General features: G+C 56.1%; 1 protein-coding gene across 6 annotated transcripts; it reads right to left on the bottom strand.

Moving 5' to 3' along the window:
• Nucleotides 1-2,350: 2,350 nt before the first annotated feature.
• FRMD8 (FERM domain containing 8) lies at nucleotides 2,351-20,643 on the bottom strand. 6 transcript variants are annotated; one of them, XM_020968181.2, is made up of 11 exons: nucleotides 20,514-20,643; nucleotides 19,722-19,815; nucleotides 14,982-15,149; nucleotides 11,739-11,840; nucleotides 11,129-11,187; nucleotides 10,805-10,971; nucleotides 9,795-10,013; nucleotides 9,597-9,720; nucleotides 8,954-9,097; nucleotides 7,854-8,055; nucleotides 2,351-4,334 (listed from the first exon to the last, which is right to left on the bottom strand). In XM_020968181.2, the coding sequence occupies exons 1-11, from the start codon at nucleotides 20,637-20,639 to the stop codon at nucleotides 4,216-4,218; spliced, it is 1,524 nt and encodes a 507-aa protein (XP_020823840.2). In that variant the 5' UTR covers nucleotides 20,640-20,643; the 3' UTR covers nucleotides 2,351-4,215. The 6 variants fall into 6 exon arrangements, with proteins under 6 accessions (XP_020823840.2, XP_020823839.2, XP_078004548.1 ...); XM_020968180.2 differs by having other exon boundaries at nucleotides 4,241-4,931; XM_078148422.1 differs by lacking the exon at nucleotides 2,351-4,334 and adding an exon at nucleotides 4,841-7,343.
• Nucleotides 20,644-21,466: the final 823 nt, after the last annotated feature.

Genomic DNA, 21,466 nt, shown 5'->3' with positions numbered 1-21,466 from the left:
GCACTTCCCACCCCAAATTTGCATGTATTTTATGTATATTTTGACAATAATAGATGGAACTCACACACTGCTGGCAAGGTTTGCAAAGTGCTTTCCACAACCAGAGATTAGGCTCTCTACTTAGCAAGTGAAAAAAGGGACTCAGAGGTTGTGGGGTACTAAGTGTGGGTGGATAAGCATCAAGCATTTGCTCTGAGGCCAGATTTGAACTCAGGTCCATCGTGGATCTGGGGCTGGTGCTCTATCCACTGCACCACCTAGCTATCCAGGGTTTCTTGATCCTAGGACCAATGTTCTATCCACTAGATGGTGCTGCCCCATTTCCAAGCTTGCATTCCCAGCAGCCTTTCAGACATCTTGAATGGGATATCCAGTAGAGATTGTAACCCAACCTATCCCAAACCCAACTCATGATCTTTCCCTTTTAATCCCCCCCTCCCCTTGCCCCCCCTTCTGTTACTATAGAGGGCACACCCTCCCCCGGCCCCTCAGGCTCACAACCCAGGAGTCACCCCTGACTCCTCCCCATCTCCCCCGCCATCCAATGTGGTGCCATCTTTGTAGCATCTCTCGAATATGCCCCCTCTTGCCTCCCCACTGGTGTGCGTCTGGACTATTGCAATAGTCTCTCCCCATTCTAATCTATCCTTCACCCAGTCTAATCTTGTCGCCCCTGCCCCCCACCCCACCCCATTCCATAAACTTGTGACCTCCAGGATCAAAAAGAGAATCCTTTGGCTTTTGAAGCCCTTTATACCTCGGCCTCCTCTTGTCTTTGCAGTCTTCCTATAATTGATGCCCTCCACATCCTTCGCCACTCAGTCACACTGACTTCTTTGTTGTGTCTTGCTCAACCCTCTCCATCTTTCCCCTCTGTTCATTTTCCCTGGATGGCCCCCCAGGGCTGGAACTCGCTCCCTCCTCTGTCTCTGACTCCTGGCTTCCTTCAAGTATCAGCCAAGATCCCACTTCTGCAAGAAGCCTCTGCCGATTGACAGCACGCACACTTAGCCCGGTGTCTGGCACAGCAGGCGCCCCGTAAATCTCTGCTGATTTGACTTATTCCCTCCTAGCACCTAAGCTTGAAGGCAGGGGCTGGTCCCTGTGCCTAACAGATAGCTTGTTGAACGAGTACCTCACCTGTCAATTGACCGAAAATACCCATTTTAGAAGTGAATGCCTGTTACTGGCAATTTGGTTCAACAAGCATGACTCGATGGGCAGGACTTCCAGCATAGAGAAATCAGAGACGGCCACATTCTGGAGCGACTGGCTTCCAACAGGGCTGAGCTTCTAGGGCTCTGGAAATTGTGGGGAGTTTCCTTGGTCCTGAACAAACACATTCTCTTTTGTTCATTTTTAATTTTTAGGCAATTGGGGTTAAGCGACTTGGCCAGGGTCACACAGTTAGTGTCAATCAAGCGTTTGGTCTGAGGCTGGATTTCAACTCAGGTCTGCCTGACTCCAGGGCCGGTGCTCTATCCGCTGTGCCACCTCACTGCCCCTCCACAAACATGTTCTAATCCAGTACCCAGTAGCTGTGTGATTGGGACCAAAGTCCGAGATTTCCTCATCCACAAAATGGGTACAAGACCCAGCTCACTGGGCTTCACGGGTAAGAGGGCTCCGGAATCCTGGGCCTTCTTCGTCTTGAGGACTTGAGGATTTAGAGCTGGACCGCTCTTAAATTTTGTAGACAAGTAAACCAAGGCCCAGATTTAAGACGACCATGCAGTCCTCTCATTGTTCAAGGCCTCATGTGTCACGGACCTATGCTTGGAAGGCACTTCAGCACCATCCAGCTTACATGAAAGGACTCTCTGTGAGAAGCTCCAACGGGATTCTGGCCGGGGGCGGCAGAGCCCCGATTCAAAGCCAGTCTTAACACAGTTTAGGAGTGTGAGCTGTCATTACTGATGCTATGAGGAGGTGAAGGGTCTTAGCAAGGAACAGGACTGGCAGGCCCTAGACTTGGAGGCCCGTTTGGGAGAGGCCACAGCGGCTCCAGCCTCCACACTGGCCCTGGGCTATAACACATTCCTTCCTCCTTGGGCCTGGTCCAGACGGGCAGAGCCCTCTTCTCCACTCAGGCCTCAGGCACAGTCTTCTTCAACCTCTAGCCAAAAAAAAAAAGGGGGGGGATGGGGTGGGGTGGAGGGTGGGATAATTCTGTGACTCCAGCCACACACCAAGGATATATCATTTTGGTTTTTAAACTGGCAAATGTCTGAGCTACCCAAGGATCACCGCACCTTGGATTTCTACTTAATAAAAATTCTATCAACAGCCTCTAATAAGTTCCCAGAAGTACAATACTCTCATATTTTGTGTCACAAACCACTCCGAAATGTGCTAGAAATAATCTTTATTATTATTAATGGTTATTTATAGAATACAAAAAATTAGTATGTCCATTTAAAAAAGAGTAACAATAATTAGTAAAAACATCACTTGTTGTCTTAAGAACAGGAAGGAGAGAATACAGAAAAACACACAAAATGATTAAGAGAGTTATATCACTGACCTGCATCCCTCCCTCTGCCCAGGAAAAGACCCAGAGAATCCCCTCACTCATTTACAGCATCTTGGCTCCAAGCTGCCGGGCAGCTTTTGCCCACAGGCAGCTCAGTACGAGGGATCTCTTGGTACGCTCCCTGCTTAGAGCATGACAGCTGCCACCGGTGCCACCGAGGGTGGGCACCAGGTCCTGCCGGCTCATGAAGATCTCGACATCCTTCATTCATTTTTTAATAAAGAAAGCTCCCACTCAGAGAAGGCAGCACAATGCCAAACATCTGGGAGAGGCTGAGAGAGCACCGGACAGCTTACATCGGGTCACCTTTCCCAGCAGCATGAAGGGAATGCAAAGTAAATTCCAGTGATGACACTTGTCCCTTTCCCTTAAGACACATTTCCTTTAAAATATGAGACTAGTAGTGACAGTAAAGTCTTGAAAGAAATCCCAAACCCAGTTCTGACTGCAACAGGGACATGTTCTCCCCTGTTGAAAGGTTTGGGCTGTTGGCCATTTTTCGGGGGGGGGGGAGGAATCAAACAAAATGTGACTAGAAAACAAGTGTTTTCCTTAAATTAAAATTTCCATTCAAATTGTGCTTAAAAGAGTTATGGTGTGGCGTTAAGGCCTTAAGTGACAGTGAATTCCTCCAGCTGTCCAGTTTGAATACAGGGTGGCAGGGAAAGCTCTTTGCTGACCAGCCAACCACACCAGCTGGACCCCCAACCTAAGGGAGGTCCCTGAACCAGCCTGGGGAATCCCAATGCTCTCGGCTCTGTGGGGCCCTGGTGCCACTGATGTAGGCCCTGGCTAAAGTGCTGGAGATCCTGGTGTTCCCAGAAGCCTCTGGTAGACCAGGCGGGTACGTGGGCCTAGGGCCCATGGGTGGTACAGGCTCAACCCAGAAAGCGAAACCTCCTTAGGGTTGAAAAGGAAATTGCCTCTTGGTTGACAACAGGAATTCCAAGCCCACCTGAATCTGCCCACCAGAGTTCCATCAACCCACCCTTGTCCCAGTCTTCTGTCACACAACAGCTGGCAAGCAGAAACTTGCCCGAGGAAAGGCTGTGGCATCCTGGAGGAGCTGATGGAGAGCATATGTGCGGGGGACTGCTCTCCCCAGCCATCCGGCAGCGGCAGCGAGGGCAAGCGGGGCGTGAGCTGAGAGCATCCAGCAGCAGCCTGGGGGCCTGGTTCCTCCCCTTCCAGGAGCCCCAAGAGGGAGTGTGACAATGTGTTTAGCAGAAGGAATGTGGATGATGTAGATGCCAAGCCCGCTGGGGTCAGAGAGGGGGATCTGAACCAGCTCTACTGCTCTGATCCCCCCCTGGAGGATTCTTTGGAGGCTGCTTCTCTCAGCTGGCTTGTTCAGACGGTAGCAGGCACTTTGGGGAGGCACAGAGGCCCGGGGCACAGGACAGCAGACGACACTGGCGGAGACCCTTACCCTGCCCAAGCCAACCCGGGTGGTGAGGCCCCACAATCACCCAAGGTATTGAACACCAAGTCCCAAGTCACCCGGCCACAGACGCACAGAAGAGGGAATCACATACATAAATTAGAGGAATAACTTAGCAGAGCATGGGGCTGTCCGTGCGTCTCTTGGCTGCTTCCCCAGCCAAGGGTGGGACAGACAGGAGCCGGGCCCCAAACACAGTGCTGGCTTCGCTTCAGGCAGGGTGCTCTGTTCTCTCTCCCCTTCAGCCCTGCTCCAGACTGTCCGTGGGCTGGACCGCAGCATATGCTGCTGGGCCCAGGGACAGCTGGCGACTGAAGAAGGAAGTTGTACGTTTGGGTTTCACACGCTTGATCTCCTTGCCTGGAAATTGAGAGGCAGGAAGAGATTTGGCTCAGCGGGGGCCCAGGATGGAAGAGCATTTGCATGGGGCCGCTGGCAAGGTGCCAGACCGCTGTAAGCAGGAGGAGCAGGAGTGGTCTGAAGGTCATTGTCACAGAGCACTGCGCTCAGACAGAACTGCCTTGGACCAATAGCTTAGCTCAGTGCTACTCCACGGGAACACGCCGCCCCATCCCCCTTTCCTGTCTCAGCTTGGGGAGAGGGTCCACAGAGGACTGGAGGTGACAAGCTTTAAAAAGGAGAGGAGACAGGTGTGGAACTGAGGTTTGGCTGAGAGCAGGGATTTGGAATATTCTGATAAAATCCAGTCAAGAACGGTACATTGTCCCTGCACCGGCCTGGGTATGCTGAGACTGGGGTGAAATCAAACCGAGAAGCCTTTCCACTGGTGAGGGCTAATTAGAGCAGCAGCCATGGGGGACTGTGGCGTCTACTTCCCTTCCATGGGTTCGGTGGAAACCAAGGTTACTGCAGCGGGCGTCTGAGAATGAGATGGGCTTTCTAGAACACACCTCAAAATCCAGGAACAACAGGCACCTGACCAGGGATGGAGTGTACCTGACAAGGGGCAGTTAGAATATGACTGCCGGGGGTGTCCCACCAAAGATAATTAAAAGAGACTTAAAATGAAAGGGAAGGAGAAGGGAGAAAACTGACATACCCAGACCCCACCCGGCCCCAAGAGCCCGGGGGGGGGGGAGAAAGCAGGAAGCCCTTCTCCTTTCTCCGCCCCAGATGGACACTGACCCCCTCCACGCCCCACACTTGTAGGAGGGGAAGCCGATCAGAGGCCCTGGTCTCCTATGACACTCTAGCCCAATGGGCCTCCCAATGGGTGGGAGTCAGGAAGACTAGAGCTCAAATCCAGCCCCAGGTACTGTCTGTGTGACCCTGGGCAAGTCACTTGACCTGTATCTGCCTCTGATTCCTCAAATGTAAAATGGAGATGACAGCAGCACCCAGATGAGAAAACATCTGTAAAGCGCTCAGCACAGTGCCTGGCACACAGCAGGTGCTTCATAAATGCTCGCCGACTGACTGTTCTCACCCATACAGAGGACCTGGTGGCTGGAGCCCTGGGATCGAATGACTAATCACTCCATCTTAAGACTCTGGGATGGGGGAGAGGACAAGCAGGCCCTGCCCCCCCAGACCTAGCCTGGAGAAGGGAGGCCTGGGAACGGAATTAGGGAAAGGGGAGGGTGCGGACCGGCCCAGGCTTCTTAGAAGGCAGGATCAGGAAATTTCTTAGGGGAAATTGTGCCTTGTTCCTGTTAAGTGAAAGGGGAGTCCTTGAGCACCAGGCGGCCGAGGCTGAGGCTGGTACGGGGACTGAGAGCTGGCAGAAGACTCGGCAGCAGTGATGGGGGCAGGAGCAGTCAGGTGACAGAAGGCTTCAGCTCAGATTCCCCAAAGAGGATTGCCACACAAGCAAATGGCATGGTATGGAGCAGCAAAGTGGCACCATGGATAGAGCACCAGCCCTGGAGTCAGGAGGACCTGAGTTCAAATCCGGCCTCAGACACTTGATACTAGCTGTGTGACTCTGGGCAAGTCACTTAACCCCAACTGCCTCACCAACAAACAAAACCAATCAAAGAAAAATATGAATGTGAATAGCATAGCACCTTTCCAAGGCCCCTTTTAAGGGTGACCAACTGTCAGTTCGAAGTGCCTGTGAATGATGTGGGGCTCCAAGTAATAGGCACAGAAGCTGTGTGTGTGTGTCCCCGTGTCCATTCTCCCCCTCAGATGCTGCGGCCACTGGTTAGAAAGTGACCCAGAGGGGCAGTGAGGTGGTGCAGTGGATAGAGCGCCGGCCCTGAAGTCAGGAGGACCTGAGTTCAAATCCGGCCTCAGACCAAACACTTGACACTTACTACCTGTGTGACCCTGGGCAAGTCACTTAACCCCAATTGACTTAAAAAAAAAAGTGACCCAGGCTTGGGTGGACTGTTAGGTCCTTCTCATTACTGCACTGGCTTTAGTGAGTGCCTAGGACATCACTACTTATTTTGTATTTCATAAGAGCAGCTAGAAGCCCAGGGCAGGTGACAGAGGATGAAGATGAAAGCACGGCCAGGCTCAGTAAAAGCGATCTGAAGTGTGAAGACCCAGAGGTACCGGGGGAGTGAAGAGAAGGTCCGCCAAAGCAGAGATTTTGTTTGAGCGCCAAGAGGTGTGTGGAAGGGCTAGAGCGGCTCAGGGTGGAGGGCACGAAGAGGAGGCGAGCCGAGCGGCCTGAGGCCCACTTTGCTGCCAAGAATAATTTTCACACTGAACAGAACAGAACAAAAATGGCCAGTTAGGAGATGCTCCCCAAGACAAGTATGGCGATGGGAAGAGAGCCCAGCAGCCCTCGAAGATGGCTAGGCAGGGATAGTGGACAGGCAGGGATGGACCACATCCTCAGATCCTGAAAGAAGTGACCAAGGGGACCGCGGAGCCACTGTCTGCGAGACCGTTACGTCTAGGCGACGCGCCACAAACACTGCATGCAGGTGACCAGTGAGAATGGAGGCTGCTGGTGGTAGACCGGCGAGCTCTGCCCACCTCTGGGATTGGGAGGGTGGAGGGGCTGTGGGCATGACAGAGAGACAGAGAGAAAGGAGAGAGAGGAAGGAGAGGAGCAAGGCCGGTGTGGTCAGGCTCATCTGGAAGAGGCCGAAGGGCCCGGCTTAATGGGGGGAGGGATGTGAGCATGGCCCAATGCTGTTCATCAATGGCTCAGACAGAAGCTGGGGGGCAGGTGCGCTCCTCAAATTTGCAGATGCCACAAAGCTTGGGGGGGAATGGCGACCCTACCAGATGACAGTCAGAATTCAAGAAGATCTCGTAAGGCCAGAATATTGGGCAGCATCTACTCGAATGCAGTTGAATAAAGGCACATGGATAGCCTTCGACTTGGGCTCAAAAAGTCAAGCTCCCCAGCAGAGGATGGAGGTGGGATGGCAGTCCAGGACCCTACGCCTGTGTTGGACAAAATCTGGACATTGCCCTCTCCCCGCCAGTGCCAGGCATCCTACTTTAGAAAGGCCACTGGTGGATGAGGAAGAGCAGATGGGGAACATGCTGGGGACCCCTTTGACGGTGCCACTGGAGAACTGGGAAAGGCCTGGGGACATTTACCTGGGAGAAGAGAAGACTCTGGGGGGGACACAAGGAGGTGAGGGTGTCAGAGGGAGGGGGCAGCTCTGTGTGGTCACCAGAGGGCAGAGCTCGTGGCAAGGGAGGCAAGTCGTGAAGAGGGAGTCCTGGCCTTGGCCCATTGGCCAACCCCAAGTGGAAGGGGCTGCTTTGGTAGGTCAAGACTGACCCTTTACATGGAGCTAACAAAAGCTGAAGAGGATGTGTGCCTGTCCAGCTCCCTCCCCCCACTGCCCTGGATGCCCACGTGGCTTGGCTGCGGTTCACTGGTCTCTGTCATCCTCTTTCCTCCTGGTGGTGGGAAGCCCACCCCCCACCCCTCCTCCCGCTCACCGTCATCCACATAATCGATGGTGGCCAGGTGCTGGGTCCGGCTGCAGACTACACTGCTCTGCCTCTGGAGCTTATGGCGCTGAGAGGCGGTGGGTGGCTGGGGGCTGGCGGCGGGGCTGACCTTTGTCTCCTGTGCCAGGGTGGGCTCCTTGGCTAGGCTCAGCTCGATGCAGTACTCGATGAGGCCACTCATCAGCTCTGCCTAGGAAAGCCGAGGAAAGGAGAGGGCAGAGCAGGCTGGGAGACCATGGGAGGTGGAGGCCTGGGCTAAGGACACCGAGCCAGGTGGGACTTGGGAGGCACAGAGGAGACCCTGCACCATTCACAGCTCTCCGAGCCTGTCCCCATCCCTGCCCACAGGGACTCAGAGGAGCCTGCTCTGTGACAGGAGCCAAGTCAGCTCATGGCCTCTTCCGTAAAATGGGCCCGATCACAGTTTCACTGTCTACTTCACAGGGTTATAAAGCTATGCAATCTTGGTTATAAACCCAAGTGTAAGTTAGTATGATTACCACCTTTTACAGGGAGGGGGACTGAGGTGAAACACAGAATAAACAAGATCATGAAAGGAGGGAAAAAAACTCACAAAACCTCCCAAACTGCCGCAGACCAAAGTGGTCTCCCATTGGGCCAAGGCTTCCTCCCCTGGCTCTGATGGAGCCTCCTCCAAGCTGGCAAAACAGCCAAGAGGCCGGAGAAGGGCGAGGAGCAGGACCTGAGCCCTTCAACACCCCAGGGCTCCAGAGGCAGGAGCCACTGTGAGCGCCAAGGTGACCCAGAGCCCTGGCTCGGCCCGACTTTCCTCTGGGTACATGTGAGCAGGCCCCCAGAAGCGGAGCCCCAGACATCACAGCTGCCAGGCTGGGCTCCTGGCCCCAGAACCCCAGGCCACCTTCGAGTTCCGGGTAGCCTTGCCCTGACCCTTCCAACGCTCTCCTGGAGCGGGGCTGATGCCACCCAGTGAGAGGCAGCCTGGCCCTGGCAAAGAGCCAGAGGCCCTGAGTTCCAATCCTGGCCGGGGGAGGGGGACTTTGCTGTGGGCCTGCCGGAGGTTTAGCTACAGAGTGCCGTGGCTCTGCCCCCTCCGCTGAGGCCGCTACCTGCTTGGAGTAGACCTTCAGGAGCCTGTTGACAGGCGTGCCCTCACTCTCCCCATCGAACTCCAGCCACAGGATGGGCTCCTCATCGCCCGAGCAGGTGTAGTCCCAGGACAGCTCCTGGAAGCGCAGGCCCAGGAGGACGTGCTGGCAACGAGACAGGGAGGGAACGGTCCGAGGTCACGGCCACTGACTGGGGACAGCCCGGGAGGCCTATGAGGAAGTGCTCTCCTTGCCAGTGGCAGGGTGAAATTTTGAGTTAAAAGAGAGGAGAGCCCTGCGGCTCTGGGAGGGCTGTGTCCTTCAGAACCTTCCGCAGGATAGCAAAGAAGAAGGGGGGTAGATGTGCGAGGGGACACAAAAGAAGCCGTGAGGCAAACAACAAAGGCTGGGGAACGGACTGATGCTGCAAAGGGTCACGTGATCTCACCTGAGCCCCACAATCACCCTGGGGGTCAGCAATGCGGCAGTGGGAGGGAATGTCCAAGGCCCGTCAAAGTGTCGGACAGAGCCCAGCACCGTCGGCTGCCGTGGAGCGATGGGCAGAGCACTTTGTAAACTACACCGGGGAGGCTGTCTCCCCGGGCCCACTCCAGATCCTGACAAGATGCAGGGACCCCCAGTGTGGGCCCCAGCAAAAGTGTACCTTCTCCTTGGTATCGATGACGTGGACGCCCTCCAGGTTGATGGCCACGGTCACGGCCTTGCGCCCACCCCGGTGCAGGAAGCCTTGGGCCGGCTTGTCGACCTCGCCACAGAAAAATGCGCACCTAGGGGGCACAGGGGTGGCCAGCATTAGTCTTGGAGCCTCGCCACCTCAGAAAGGCCCCTCCCCGTGACTCACCCATAATAGGGCAGCTCGTGGCACTTGAGTAGGTAGGCCCGGTAATGCCTGGTGAGCAGCTCAGCCTCTGGGCCCTCCGCCTCTTCCTTCACCTCCTGGTAGGCACTCAACAGGCCCTGCTCCCCGGGCACCAGCTGGGGTCCCCGGCTCCGGAAGGCTGTGAAAAGGCTGTGAGGCCGCTTGCAGAGATGGGCAGGCAGGAAGGAGTCAAGCTTCTCTCTAGAGGGCAAGATGGGCACTGTCGGGGTGGGGCCACACCTGCAGCCTTGCCAAGGCAGCAAGCCCCCAAAGCCCTTGTGGGCATCAGGCCACGAGGCTTCCGTCTGCCACAGCAATACTGATATCCTGTGCAGGACAGCTTTTGGCCTCTGGTGGTCAAACTGAGGGCACTGCCCCCAGGCAGGACTCCTTCCCCCCTGGGGAGGTGACCCCCCGGCAGCCCCCAGGAAGAGAAGGCTTTCTGAACATCCTGTTGTCATCAGGGCCGGTCTCTACTTAGAAACTCTGGTAAGCGGGTGGGACATGGCCCAGGCTTCTGCAGGTGGGGAGCAGATGGCTCATCAGAGGGAGAGGGGACAACGTGGAGAAAGGCAGTGGCCCACAACTGGAGAAGGCCAAGGGTTTAGGGAGTACAGGGCTAGGGACAGGCAGGCCGCTGCCGGAGGCCCAAGGTCCCTCACTGAGCTGGCCCGGCCTTGGAGCCTCAGGTGTGCATTAAACTGAGGAGACAGGCAGCCCCTCAGACCGTGAGCGTCCAGACCCCAGCCAGGGCACATCTGATCCTGCCTCCCTCAGAAGATCAGGGTTCAAGTTCCTTGCTGGGGTCTCCTCTGAGCCTCACTACTTCACCTAGGTCAGACCCCTCTGGTGGTCTTTCTGGCGAAGCCTGGGGGCCTCTTTCCTCAGAATGCTTTTAAATACTTGAAGGAAATGCTAAGTGTCAGTTAGAGTGGGTTAAGAGAAAGTATGTACTTCCCCTTCAAGTTCAATGAGCCCTGATCAGTCCTTACTTCACGGCACAGGCCATCTGCTGGCCTTGGCGGTAAGGCCCCAGTTCCAGCCGGCACACCAGGGCCCCGAGCTTCTCACAGTCCTCCACGTCACAGGGATAGCGCACCTCCAACACATTGAACTTGGCCTCTTCATACAACAGCCTCAAGATGTCCTCATTGTTGACCTAAGAAGCAAAGGGTCCTCAGACAGAGGCCTGGCCCGGGAGGCCAGAGCAGGGCCATGGGAACATAGGAAGAGTGGAGGGAGATGGGAGAGAAGGCACAGACAGAAAGCACCTTGGGGAGTCTGTTCTGGGCTCTGTTGGGGCCAGGCAGTCTCACCTGCAACTCCTTCCGCTTTGGGAAAAAGACATTCCTTCGGAACTGTAGCGAAGGCTCATCTGGGGACAGAGACGAGAAAGTCACTGGCTCTGCCCTCTCCCCAGATGCCCCAATTCTTTGTCCAGCCCCGTTTCTCTTGTTCTGCCTTTGCTCCCATCCCACATTCTTGCCTCACGTACCACGATTTATTAAGGGGACTCATTGGGGACACTACGGGTGATCTTTTCCTGAGGCTCACCTCAGGGGGAAGGGACGATGGCTAGCCTTTGAAATCATCTGCCAGCTGCAGGGGCAAAGAGCTTTCTGTTCATCTCAGGCCTGCTCCACCAAGCCTAGCCCGGCTGTGGCCTAGCTAACCAGCTGGCCGCCAGAATGTCCTGGGCTCTGGAAGGTTTGGGGACGAGGCCAGGAGGGACTGTGGGGTTAGGCTCCACAGCTACAGGTCCCATGACGTGGCTTGGGCTTCACTCGGGCTAAAGGCCAACACTCCTGCATTAGCGCATTGGACTTATTTCAAGAGGAAACCTGCCCCTGCTAACCTGAAATGGAAAAAGGAGGAAGGGAGGGCAAAGAGAAGTCCAGGGGTGTGAGGAAGGGAGGTGCTACAGACCCACAGCCATGTCATCCTCTGGGGCGTCCGTGAAGCGAAACAGCAGGTCTGGCCACTGCCGGCACACCTTGTATGGCTGGTGTTTGGGTTTCAGCTGCACCTCTGCCAGAGAAGCAGAGAAGGGTACTTCAGTGGGGTAGCAGCAGTGCCTCCGGAAGGTGCAGACCCCTCCCTCCCCTCCCAGCTCCCTCCTGGCTCCTCAGGATGCCTCCAGCAAGGCTGAGCTGTGAGGAGAACAGGACAGGCCTGGGTGGGGGGTGGGGGGGTGGCTCAGGCCAAGCTGAGCCGAGCCAAACCCTGCAAGGCCCCGCTCTCCAGAAACCAAAGATCAGGCAGGCCTTTGAAGGAGCAGCTCCATGTTAAATGTATTGGCCCAGAACCCCCCTCCTCCGGCACCTGTCTACACTGTCTACATGGGAGGCAGCTGACTCGAAGTCCTGTTGACACCTGGTCAAAGTGATTTTGTCGTCCAGAATTTGGGCGCAGTGGAAAAGGGCTTGGATTTAAAACGAGAGGAACAACAGGGTTCAGATCCCACTGCTGCCTCTTTCCTGCCATGTAAGCTCTCGGGCCTCAGTTTCCTCCTCTGTAAAATGAGGGGCACAGACTCAATGACCCTGGAGGCTCTTCTCCCCAGCACCCCTTCCCCGCAACATTTTACTCTGCGGCACTTCCTCCCCCAGGGGGGCCCTGTTCAGATCCTCAGCTCTGATCCGCTCTCCCCAGCCCTCTTTCACCTCCACCTGCTGCCCTGCTGCAGCTGCCCAGGCACGCACAGCCTTCCTGGGAATCTTCCAGGCCTCCAGCTGGTGGCTGTCCTCTCCTTGGCCTTCAGGGTCCTGCCCCTGCCCCCAATTCCCCCTAACATGTCCCCAACCCCCTTCTTCTTCTTTTTTTTTTTTGCTTTTTAGGCAACTGGGGTTAAGTGACTTGCCCAGGGTCACACAGCTAGTAAGTGTCAAGTGTTTGGTCTGAGGCCGGCTTTGAACTCAGGTCCTCCTGACTTCAGGGCCGGTGCTCTATCCACTGCACCACCTAGCTGCCCACCCCAACCCCCTTCTTCAGTGCTTTCCGATCTCCCCAGCCAAAAACTTCTCTCTAATGGCCTCGCTCCCATATTCCCCAGCTCTAACCTTGTTCCTTTTCCCAGGGGCCCCTAGGGTCAAGCTGCCAGACTTAGTTCTGTGGTTCTGCCACCAGCATCTCCCTGGAGAGGAGGAGCTCCTGGGGGCACAGCCCTGTACACAGTGGGCCCCCTATGGCTGAGTCATCGGGACACCTGGGCCCTATGCTGGCTGCCCTGCCCGGGGCCCGAGGCTAGGAGGTGGCCGGGTCTGATTCCACTGTCATCATCTTTCTGTCTTTGAGTGTTCAGGCTTTCAGGTGCTAGTTCTTTTCTTCCCACCATCCCCAGGGACCTTTGCCCCCGATGCCTCACTTGGCCTCTCTGAGCTGCTGGGCACAGCCAGGGAAGCCTGCTGATGCCACACTGGGCAGTCAGTCTGGGTCTCGGCTTGTCGGGCCATGAAGTTGTCTCAATGCTCGCTGTGAGCCTTCCACTCTCTTTGGTATGCCCAGAGCCAGGGAGGAAAAGGAATTCCAGGGGGAGCAGAGTCAACCCACGCCAGGGTGCCTCAAGTCAGACAAGTGGTGGATTCCCACAGCTGGAGAGTCAGGAATGTGCCCAGAGCTGGGGAGGGGGAGGAAGGCAGAGAGGTGCAAGACAGCAAGGGGAACGTCAGCCAGCGATGGCACGCCCCCACTTTTCCCTCATGGTACTGTCTATGTAGGGGCAGAGCGGAGAGGGGAAGGGGTTGGGCGGCTGGCAGGGGGAAGCCCCACCCCCAGGGCCTGGAAGATGGAGACAGGCCATGGGGCAGGTAAGGATGAGAACTGGGGCTGTTGAGGAGGGCAGACCGGTGGGCAAGGCCCCAAGGAGGGAGCAGGGGGAAGAGAGCGTCTGGCCCGGCTAGCCGCCAGCCAGGCTGCCTGACTCCTCCCAAACGACTTGGTCCCTGACAGACGATGGCCCCCGCAAGGTGGCAGCCCCCCTTTCTAATTCCATGCTGGTCTTTGGGGCAGGGGCCGTCAGCCTCAGAATCAACAAAGATGACCAAAGTTTGAGCTCCAGGGCATGGTATTATGAAGGCCCCTGCGGCCCCTGCTTTGAAATGGGTGGCTTATGCCTGCTCTACCACCTGGAGGGGCTGAGCCCGCCCCCTCAAGGGGAGGGCAGGTCTTCTCTAGTGCTAAGGCTCCATCAGCTCCTGCCCTCCTCCCTCAATGGAAAGAAGGGCAACCTAAGGGTGCCGAGACGGGGGACCTCTGAGATCATCTGGTCCCCCTCTTTGGGTACAGATGGAGAAACTGAGCCTCAAAGAAGTGACGGGAACTGCGCAAGGTCATATATCAAAACAAGAATTTGAACCCACATCCTTGGACACCAAAACCAGAAATAAAGCAGACCTCCGACTTCTAAGGCTCAGGCCTGGCTTCGCCCTCACAACAACCCTGGAGGAAAGGGCTATTGTTATCATCATCCCCATGAGTCAGACAGAGTTCAAGTATCTTGGGCAGTTCTTCCTGCCTCTGGGTCTGTTCTCTGCATAGCCCCAGGACCTTGCAGATCGGGGCTGTGGAGGCAGTAACAGACTTGGGAATATGGCCCTTCCCAGGCTGCTGAGAGGCTCGGAGACAGAAGTCTGGAAAGTGCTTTGCAATCCCTGAAGGGCTCTGTTAGCACCCAAGACCTTCGCTGTATTTCCAGTTCCCACACCTGTGAGTCATCCATGCCCCTACCCTGGGTGCCCGCTCTCTGTCCCACTGTGCCCCTGGAAGTGGGAGTGATTACTTTCGCAGCCACTTTGGGCTTCATTCCTGGGTCCAAAGCACCCTAAGCTCACCTCCAGGCTCCCCACACAACACTGGCAGGGGCCTGGGAAAGGCCTTCCCTGTTAGCTGATTTGCCGAGGTCTCCACCTGAAGCCCGAGAAAATTACATCCAGATACAACACTTTGTTTCCAGAAATAGCCCTTTCCATGTTCCAATTCATAAGATCACAGGTCTAGGGCCTGGGAGACCTCAGAAGCCACAGTCTTCCCCCTCATCTTACAGAGAAGGAAACTGAGGCCCAGAGAGGGGGAGTGACTGGGCCCCACAGGCAGTGAATGCCAGAGGTAGGATTCAAACCCAGGGCCACTGACTCCAAAGCCATCCAGCTGATAATACCCAAGGGTCCTTACCAAGCAAGGGTGAGATAAGCCACAGGGCAAAGGCCTCTACTGCGATGTCAGGGAGCTGCAGGGCCTCACGGATGGTGCGGTGAAGGTCCTGGGCAGTGATGGAGGCCACATTCTCCACGGCCAGGGGCACCACTGTGTCGTCCATGAGGTACACGAGCACGTCAGCCGCTGTAACACAGACCAAGGTCATGCTGCTGCAGCCCCAGCCTCTTGGGGGCAGCCAATCCCTGAAGACACCCGCCCCGCCCCGCACCCTGTCAGCCATGCAGCTTCCAGCTGCACCAGCTTCCAGCTGCACCAGCCTTGGAGACCCGGGGCCTGCTGGGTAGAGAGGGTCTCTGGGCTCTTCCGTGAAACCAGCCCTGCTCCCCAGAATGGGCACCTCTTGCCAAGCACCCCCAGTGTTTAGCATGGTGCCTTGCATATAGTAGGGACCTAATTAATGCTGGCTCACTGATCAAAGGAGCTCAGCCTGTGCCTGCAAAGGCCTGATGTCTGCCAGCCGTGTGAGCCTAGGCAAATCCATGAACCTTCCTGGGCCTCAGTTTACTCATCTGCAAAGTGAAGATCTTTGCAGTCCTGACCACGCAGAGCAAAGAAACTACTCTGTAAGGCTTACAGTAGTACAGCAACGTCTGCATGTTTGGGAGGGCCACAGCCCCACTGTGTGACCTCAGCAAATTCACTAGCGCCCCTGAGCCTTTACCTCTTCCCCCATAAACTACGAGTGATGTCAACAGTCAGTGATGGAGGGGTGCTGGGGAGATAGGCAAACACATGCAGTCTTGAGGGAACTTGGGCCCTGGCCCCTCAATTCTGGCAAACCCCGTGGTGTCGTACTAGAAGCCGCTGAGTTGTGTGGCCTGTCTGCCCCGCTGACGCCAGTCTGAGCCCCCACCCCAAGCGGCCGACAACAAGGGAGCCTTGAGGGCAGGAGAGCAACAGCAGCAAACAGTAAGAGGCAAAGTGGGCTCCGTGGGGGGCAGCTCCACAAACCGTGAGGATGGTACTGGTGATGTAAGAAAATGTAAGTTCAGAAGCCTGAGAGGTGGAGGGAAACCGTGGGTACGGACACCCAGCAATATGGGGAAGGACACAACGGGGAAGCTGCCAGCTGGTCACAAGGAACAGCAGAACTCTGGTCTACATGGTGGCCAGTCTGCCAGGCTGAGGCTTGGCCTGTCCACTCCTCTCCAGGGAGGCTTCTATGGGGGAGGATGGTCACTAGCAAGTGAGCGGGACGGAAAGGAGAGATAAATACTCCCCCTCACCCCAATCATGTCCAGGAGAAAATACGAGCCCTGTGTTTGGGCTTCAAGGCCCTTCATCAGCTGTTCCCTCCCACCTCCCTGCCAGTCTGGCCTCTGAGCTCCCTCTCCCAGCTCCAGGCCTTCTCTCTGGCTGTGCCCTCCCCCAGGCCCTCCTCTCCTCTGCCAACTGACCTCCCCCAGTCTCCGGAAGCCCTCCCCAGCCACTCTCAACTCCAGGGCCTTCCTCTGCTCCTTATTTCCCGCCTGTCCTGTCTGTAGCTGATTTGCATAGGTCAGTTTGCTCATCAGCCCCCTCCTCTGATTCTCAATTTTTACCTTTCTTTGTGCTGCCAAGGCCTGGCACACAGTAGGTGCTTAACTTAATGACCTTTAAGTATCATTTCCATCCAAGCTTTCCTTTTCCTTAATAGCATAGTCCAAGTCTCAGAGATGGGGTGGGGTGGGGGGCAGATGCCCCATCTCCAGCCCCCACTCACCTCAGTGGGAGTTAAGTACCTCCTGCCAGGGGCCACTGCCTGGCCTGTGGGTGGGGATGCAGCACATGGACACCAGATGATTTGGGGGAGACAGCACGAACAGCTGGCAGGCAGGGATACTCAGAAAAGCTTCACAAAGGAAATGGCCCCTGAGCTGACTCACCGAGGAAGCTAGGGATTCTCAAAGCTGGAGGGGAGGAGGGAGGGCATTCCAGGGTTGGGGTTAGCCTGTGCAAAGGTGTGGAGATGGGAGATAGCACCAAATCCAGGGACCAGTAAAGAGGCCAGTTTGGCTGAAGAAGCCACACGTGAAGAAAGTGTGGCCAGACTGGTGGGCGGGAGCTGAGCTGCACGGTCTGCAGTGGAGCCTGGGCCTTGGGCAGTGGGGGAGGATGGAGAAGTCAGAGACTCAAGGCCGGGTGAGGGGTCATCAGGGTTTGGATCCCGAGTGGAGACAACGAGCCAGAGGCAGACAGGCTGAGAGGGAAGGAAGGTGACGGGATGATGGAGGCACTGAAGTGGGATGAACACAGGGATGAAACAGACCCCTGGAGGCCAGGAACAGTGGCCGGGGGAGAGATGTCCATCGGCCCCCAAATCAGCCTGTCCGCCAGCCTTTGGGAGAGGCCTCAGTGGGCTGAGGCTGGGGGTTGGAAGGAGTGCAGGAGCTGGCAGAGATGACACCCTCCTCCTCCTCCATTTTCTGCTTCACTTCTCGAGCTCCTCGGGCCTATTCCAGAGTCTGGCCCTCTGGGGGCAGTGAATAAATGCTTGTCTGGTTCAATTGGTCCTCAGGGCCAGGGGTGGGATTCCAAGCCAGGCTAATGCTCTACTTGGGGTTCATCTGTGGGGAGCAGAGGAGCTCACCAAGACAGAGTGAGTGCAGGAAGAGCAGGGGCCTAGGGGCAGGCATTTAAGACACACGCCCCAGGTGCCTGGGCAGAGCCCCATCCATCAATCCTGGCCAAATGTGGAGTGTCTGAGTGCCGAGTCAGCTCACAGAGGCCCCAGAAGATCATGGAACGAGCCGTGTCGGGAGCCGCACAATGCCCTCCATTCCCCTGGCTGGGCGGGAGACTTCAGCAGCTCAGGGACCTGGGTTCAAACTGCTTGTTATTCACTGCTCACGTGACCTTGGATCAGTCTTTCATCTCTCCGGGCCTCAGGTGCCTCCACAGAATGAGAAGCCTGGATGGCCCTGAAGGCCTCTTCTAGCTCCAGATGTGACCCTATGACTCGTTCCACTAAAAAATTCCCAGTAGCCGATAAAGGGAAAAAAACCTTGGCAAGACAGGAAGGGTCAGGGAAAGAAGGTGCCCTCTTGGAAAGCCAGCTTTCCCTACAAAGGACAGGGCAGGACTGACCAATGACACAGGCCAGCAGAAGCCTTCCAAATCACCACCAAGAGAGGAAAACAAAGGAGGCCCTGGAGAGCTGGCCGCCTGGAGGACACAGAGAACGAGGGGGGAGAAGAGCCAGGCCCAGCTCCCCAGATGCTAAGCCTTGCGATGACTCAAGTTCTCCTGTAAAATGGGGACAATCCCAGCTTTGTGAAGCCCCACTAGGGCCTCTATGTAGACATGCCCACGGCTAAGGGGGGGGGTCAGCCTGGAGGATGCTTGCAAACTGGACTTTTAAAATCTTACCCGACCATGAGATGATGGGTAAGTAACGACGACGATAAATAATGATGAGAGCATGCACCGACACGGCGCGTGAAGGTTTCCCAGGTGTTTTACGTTTTCTCACTGATTCTCACAACCACCCTGGGAAAGAGGTGCTATTACATATATCTGTTACACATAAAGAAACCGAGGCAAGCAGAGGGGGAGTGACTGGCCCAAAGGTCTAAGGCAGGATATAAACTGAGGTCAATCAAGAAATGAACATTTATTAAACACCTCCTATGTGCCAAGCCCTGTGCTAAGCCCCAAGGATACAAAAAGAGGCCAAAGATAGGCCCTGCCCTCAAGGAGCTTACACACACATACGGGACTCCAAGGGCCATCCCACTAGCCCCCCATCCCCAAACTTCCTCCCTAGTCTCTCTTTTTCCAGCAGACGGACCCCACTCCTGGCCTCTGCCTCATCTCCTCTCCCCTCCCTCCCTCACTTCTCACCCGCTGCGGTCACTGGTCAGACCCTGCCCTCTCCCAAGTCGCCCCCCTCAGCCCCTCTGGGGCCTCAGGCACTCCTCTCGGGAGATTTCGTGACCCTGCGTGCCCCTTGTTCTCCTCCCACCTTCTGGGCCAGTTCTCATGCTTCTCTGCAGGCTCCTCGATCATCACAAGACTCTCTCCTGGGCCTTCTCTTCCTCTCTCTGTGACCTCATTAGCACCTGTGGGTTCATTCCCATCCCATGCAGATGACTCCCAGATCTCTGCATCCAGCCCTAACCTCTCCTGAACTCCAGGCCTGCCCATTAATGTGAACTGGATGTTCTAGAATCATCTCAAACTCAACCCGTCCAAAACAATTCGTTATTTCCTTCGTCTGGACTCCTCATCTCCCATCAGCGGCCAAGGCTGGTGGACTCCCTCGCTTCACACTGTCTCTCCTGTCTGCCCCCTTCCCTCGGGTCCCTGGCCTCTCCAATCCCCTCCCCACAGGTGCCAGGCCCTCTTCTGCCCAAGTTGCTCCCTGTAGTCTCTAGAATCAAAAAGAATTCTTCACAACTGGCCTGACCCTCCCAGACCTCCCACGCATCACTCCCGGTCACACACTTCATTGTCCAGCCTGACTGGACACGAGCTCCCATCACTGCCAGGGCACGCGCTCCCCACCCTCCCCTCTCAGGACCCCCAGTCTCTCTCAAAGCTCAAAGATCCCTCCTACCGGCCTTTGCTCATCCTCCCAGCAGCTGGTCCCCACCCCCCACAAGCAGCTCTATTTAGGGACAGGGATGGATTGGGATTTGGAGGTAAAAGGACTTCTGTATGAAGAACTCCCAGAGTGAAGGCTTGATGCCAAAGGAGGAGGGGAAGAGGACCCACCTCGGGCTCCCACGGAGGACACGCTGCTGCGATGGGAGCGCTCTGCTGGTCCGGGCGGCCCCGAGCCCCCCTCGCCTCCTTCGCTTCCCTCCATCTGCAGAGAGAGGAGCGGGTTAACAAAGCTAATGGCCAGCACTTATGCAGCGCCTACTGTGTGCCAGGCTGTCACCGTCCCTTCTCACAGAGGAGGCACGGCCTTGAACCCGGGGCTTCCTGACTCCAGGCCCAGCCTCTAAAGCTACTTCCCAAGCTGGGGGGGGGGCGGGGGAAATGGCCGGTCCAGAAACCGTGGGGGGGGCGGGGGAAGGGCCAGGGCTGGGGCGGGGGGAGGGGGGGCTCAGGACTCAGTCAGCCCAAGCCCCTCATTTGGCGGGGTGGAGCTGAGGTCCACAGAGCACTGGGAGGGAGGAGGGTCAATGCCAGGCTGGGGAAGCTCGAAAGAGCCTTTGGAGAGGATGGGGGGGGGACCAGAGCAAGGCTGAGGGCTGGGGGTGGCGGTGGGACAGATCGAGGCTGAGAACTGGGAGGGGGAAGAGGAGTGGGACCAGAGCGAGGCTACGTAAGAAGTGAGGCGGGGGAAGATGTCAGAGCGAGGCTGCAGAGTGGGAGGGGGACCACCGGGAGGGGGAGAAGAGGGATGTCAGAGAGAGGCTGAGGCGGACCGGGCAGGGAAAAACCAGCTCCCCCACCACGGAAGCGGGCAGTCGACAGTTGAGTTGGAGGTCGGGGGCTCCCACCCCAGGACGCCGGGGATCGGTCTCCCCGTCTGCCCCACTGGCCCCAGAATCTCACCTCAAATCGGACCGGGCGGCTTCGGGTATACGGAAGGGACTGTAGCAGGAAGCGCCAAGCCCAACGGTTCCCGCCCCCTCGGCTTAAGGGAGCCAATCTGAGGCCAGAGATGCAGCGCGTGCGCATCTCGCTGGCGCCTTCGGGAATGTTGGGTCCCACCCCTTAGGCCTCCCACGTGATTCTGCCCGCAGGGCACTTTGGGTGTTTTGAGTGCTGACTCTGGTCTGGAACCTGTGGGAAAAACACCATTAGACTGGGAGCTAGCTCATCCTTTATCGTTCTGGGTTTTCTCAGCACCTCTGGTGCAGTGGATAGAGAGCCTGAGTGTGATAGAGCTGTGTGACCCTGGACAAGTCACTTCACCCTGTTTGGCTCTGTTTCCTCATCTTTAGAATGAACTGGAGGGACAGCTAGGAGGCGCAGTGGGTAGAACGCTGGCCCTGAAGTCAGGAGGACCTGAGTTCAAATCCGCCCTCAGACCAAACACTTGACACTTACTAGCTGTGTGACTCTGGGCAAGTCACTTAAACAAATTGCCTAAAAAAAAAAGAGAATGAAGTAGCAAATCATATGACTTAGGCACAGGTTATATGAAAAGCATACATTTCCTGGTTTATGATCAGAAAAGGAAGTGGACTGATCCTGTACCCATCAGGGTAGGGGATAAGAGATGGATAGCCCACGTGCTGCTTGTATAGCCACAAGATGCTGAAAGACCTGCAGAAGACTTCCAGAGTGCTGGGTAGATCTTTCATGGAAGATTTGTGAGAAGATATGGACAAGACTCACATAAGATTAAAAAAAAAAGAAAGAAAGCATGAATGAGAGCAAAGAGATAAGAAGTCAAAGAAGATGAATGGTTCTCAAAAGAATTGCATACCATCAGCCACCAAATGAAAGACCTCTAAGACACTAATAAAAGAAATTCAAGCTAAAGCAACCTGAAGTTTCAT

The sequence above is a fragment of the Phascolarctos cinereus genome, unplaced genomic scaffold (assembly GCF_003287225.1).
Source record: "Phascolarctos cinereus isolate Bilbo 61053 unplaced genomic scaffold, phaCin_HiC Scaffold_9;HRSCAF=440, whole genome shotgun sequence".
In the NCBI taxonomy this organism is placed as follows: Eukaryota; Metazoa; Chordata; class Mammalia; order Diprotodontia; family Phascolarctidae; genus Phascolarctos; species Phascolarctos cinereus.
This window is presented reverse-complemented; position numbering and strand designations above follow the sequence as displayed.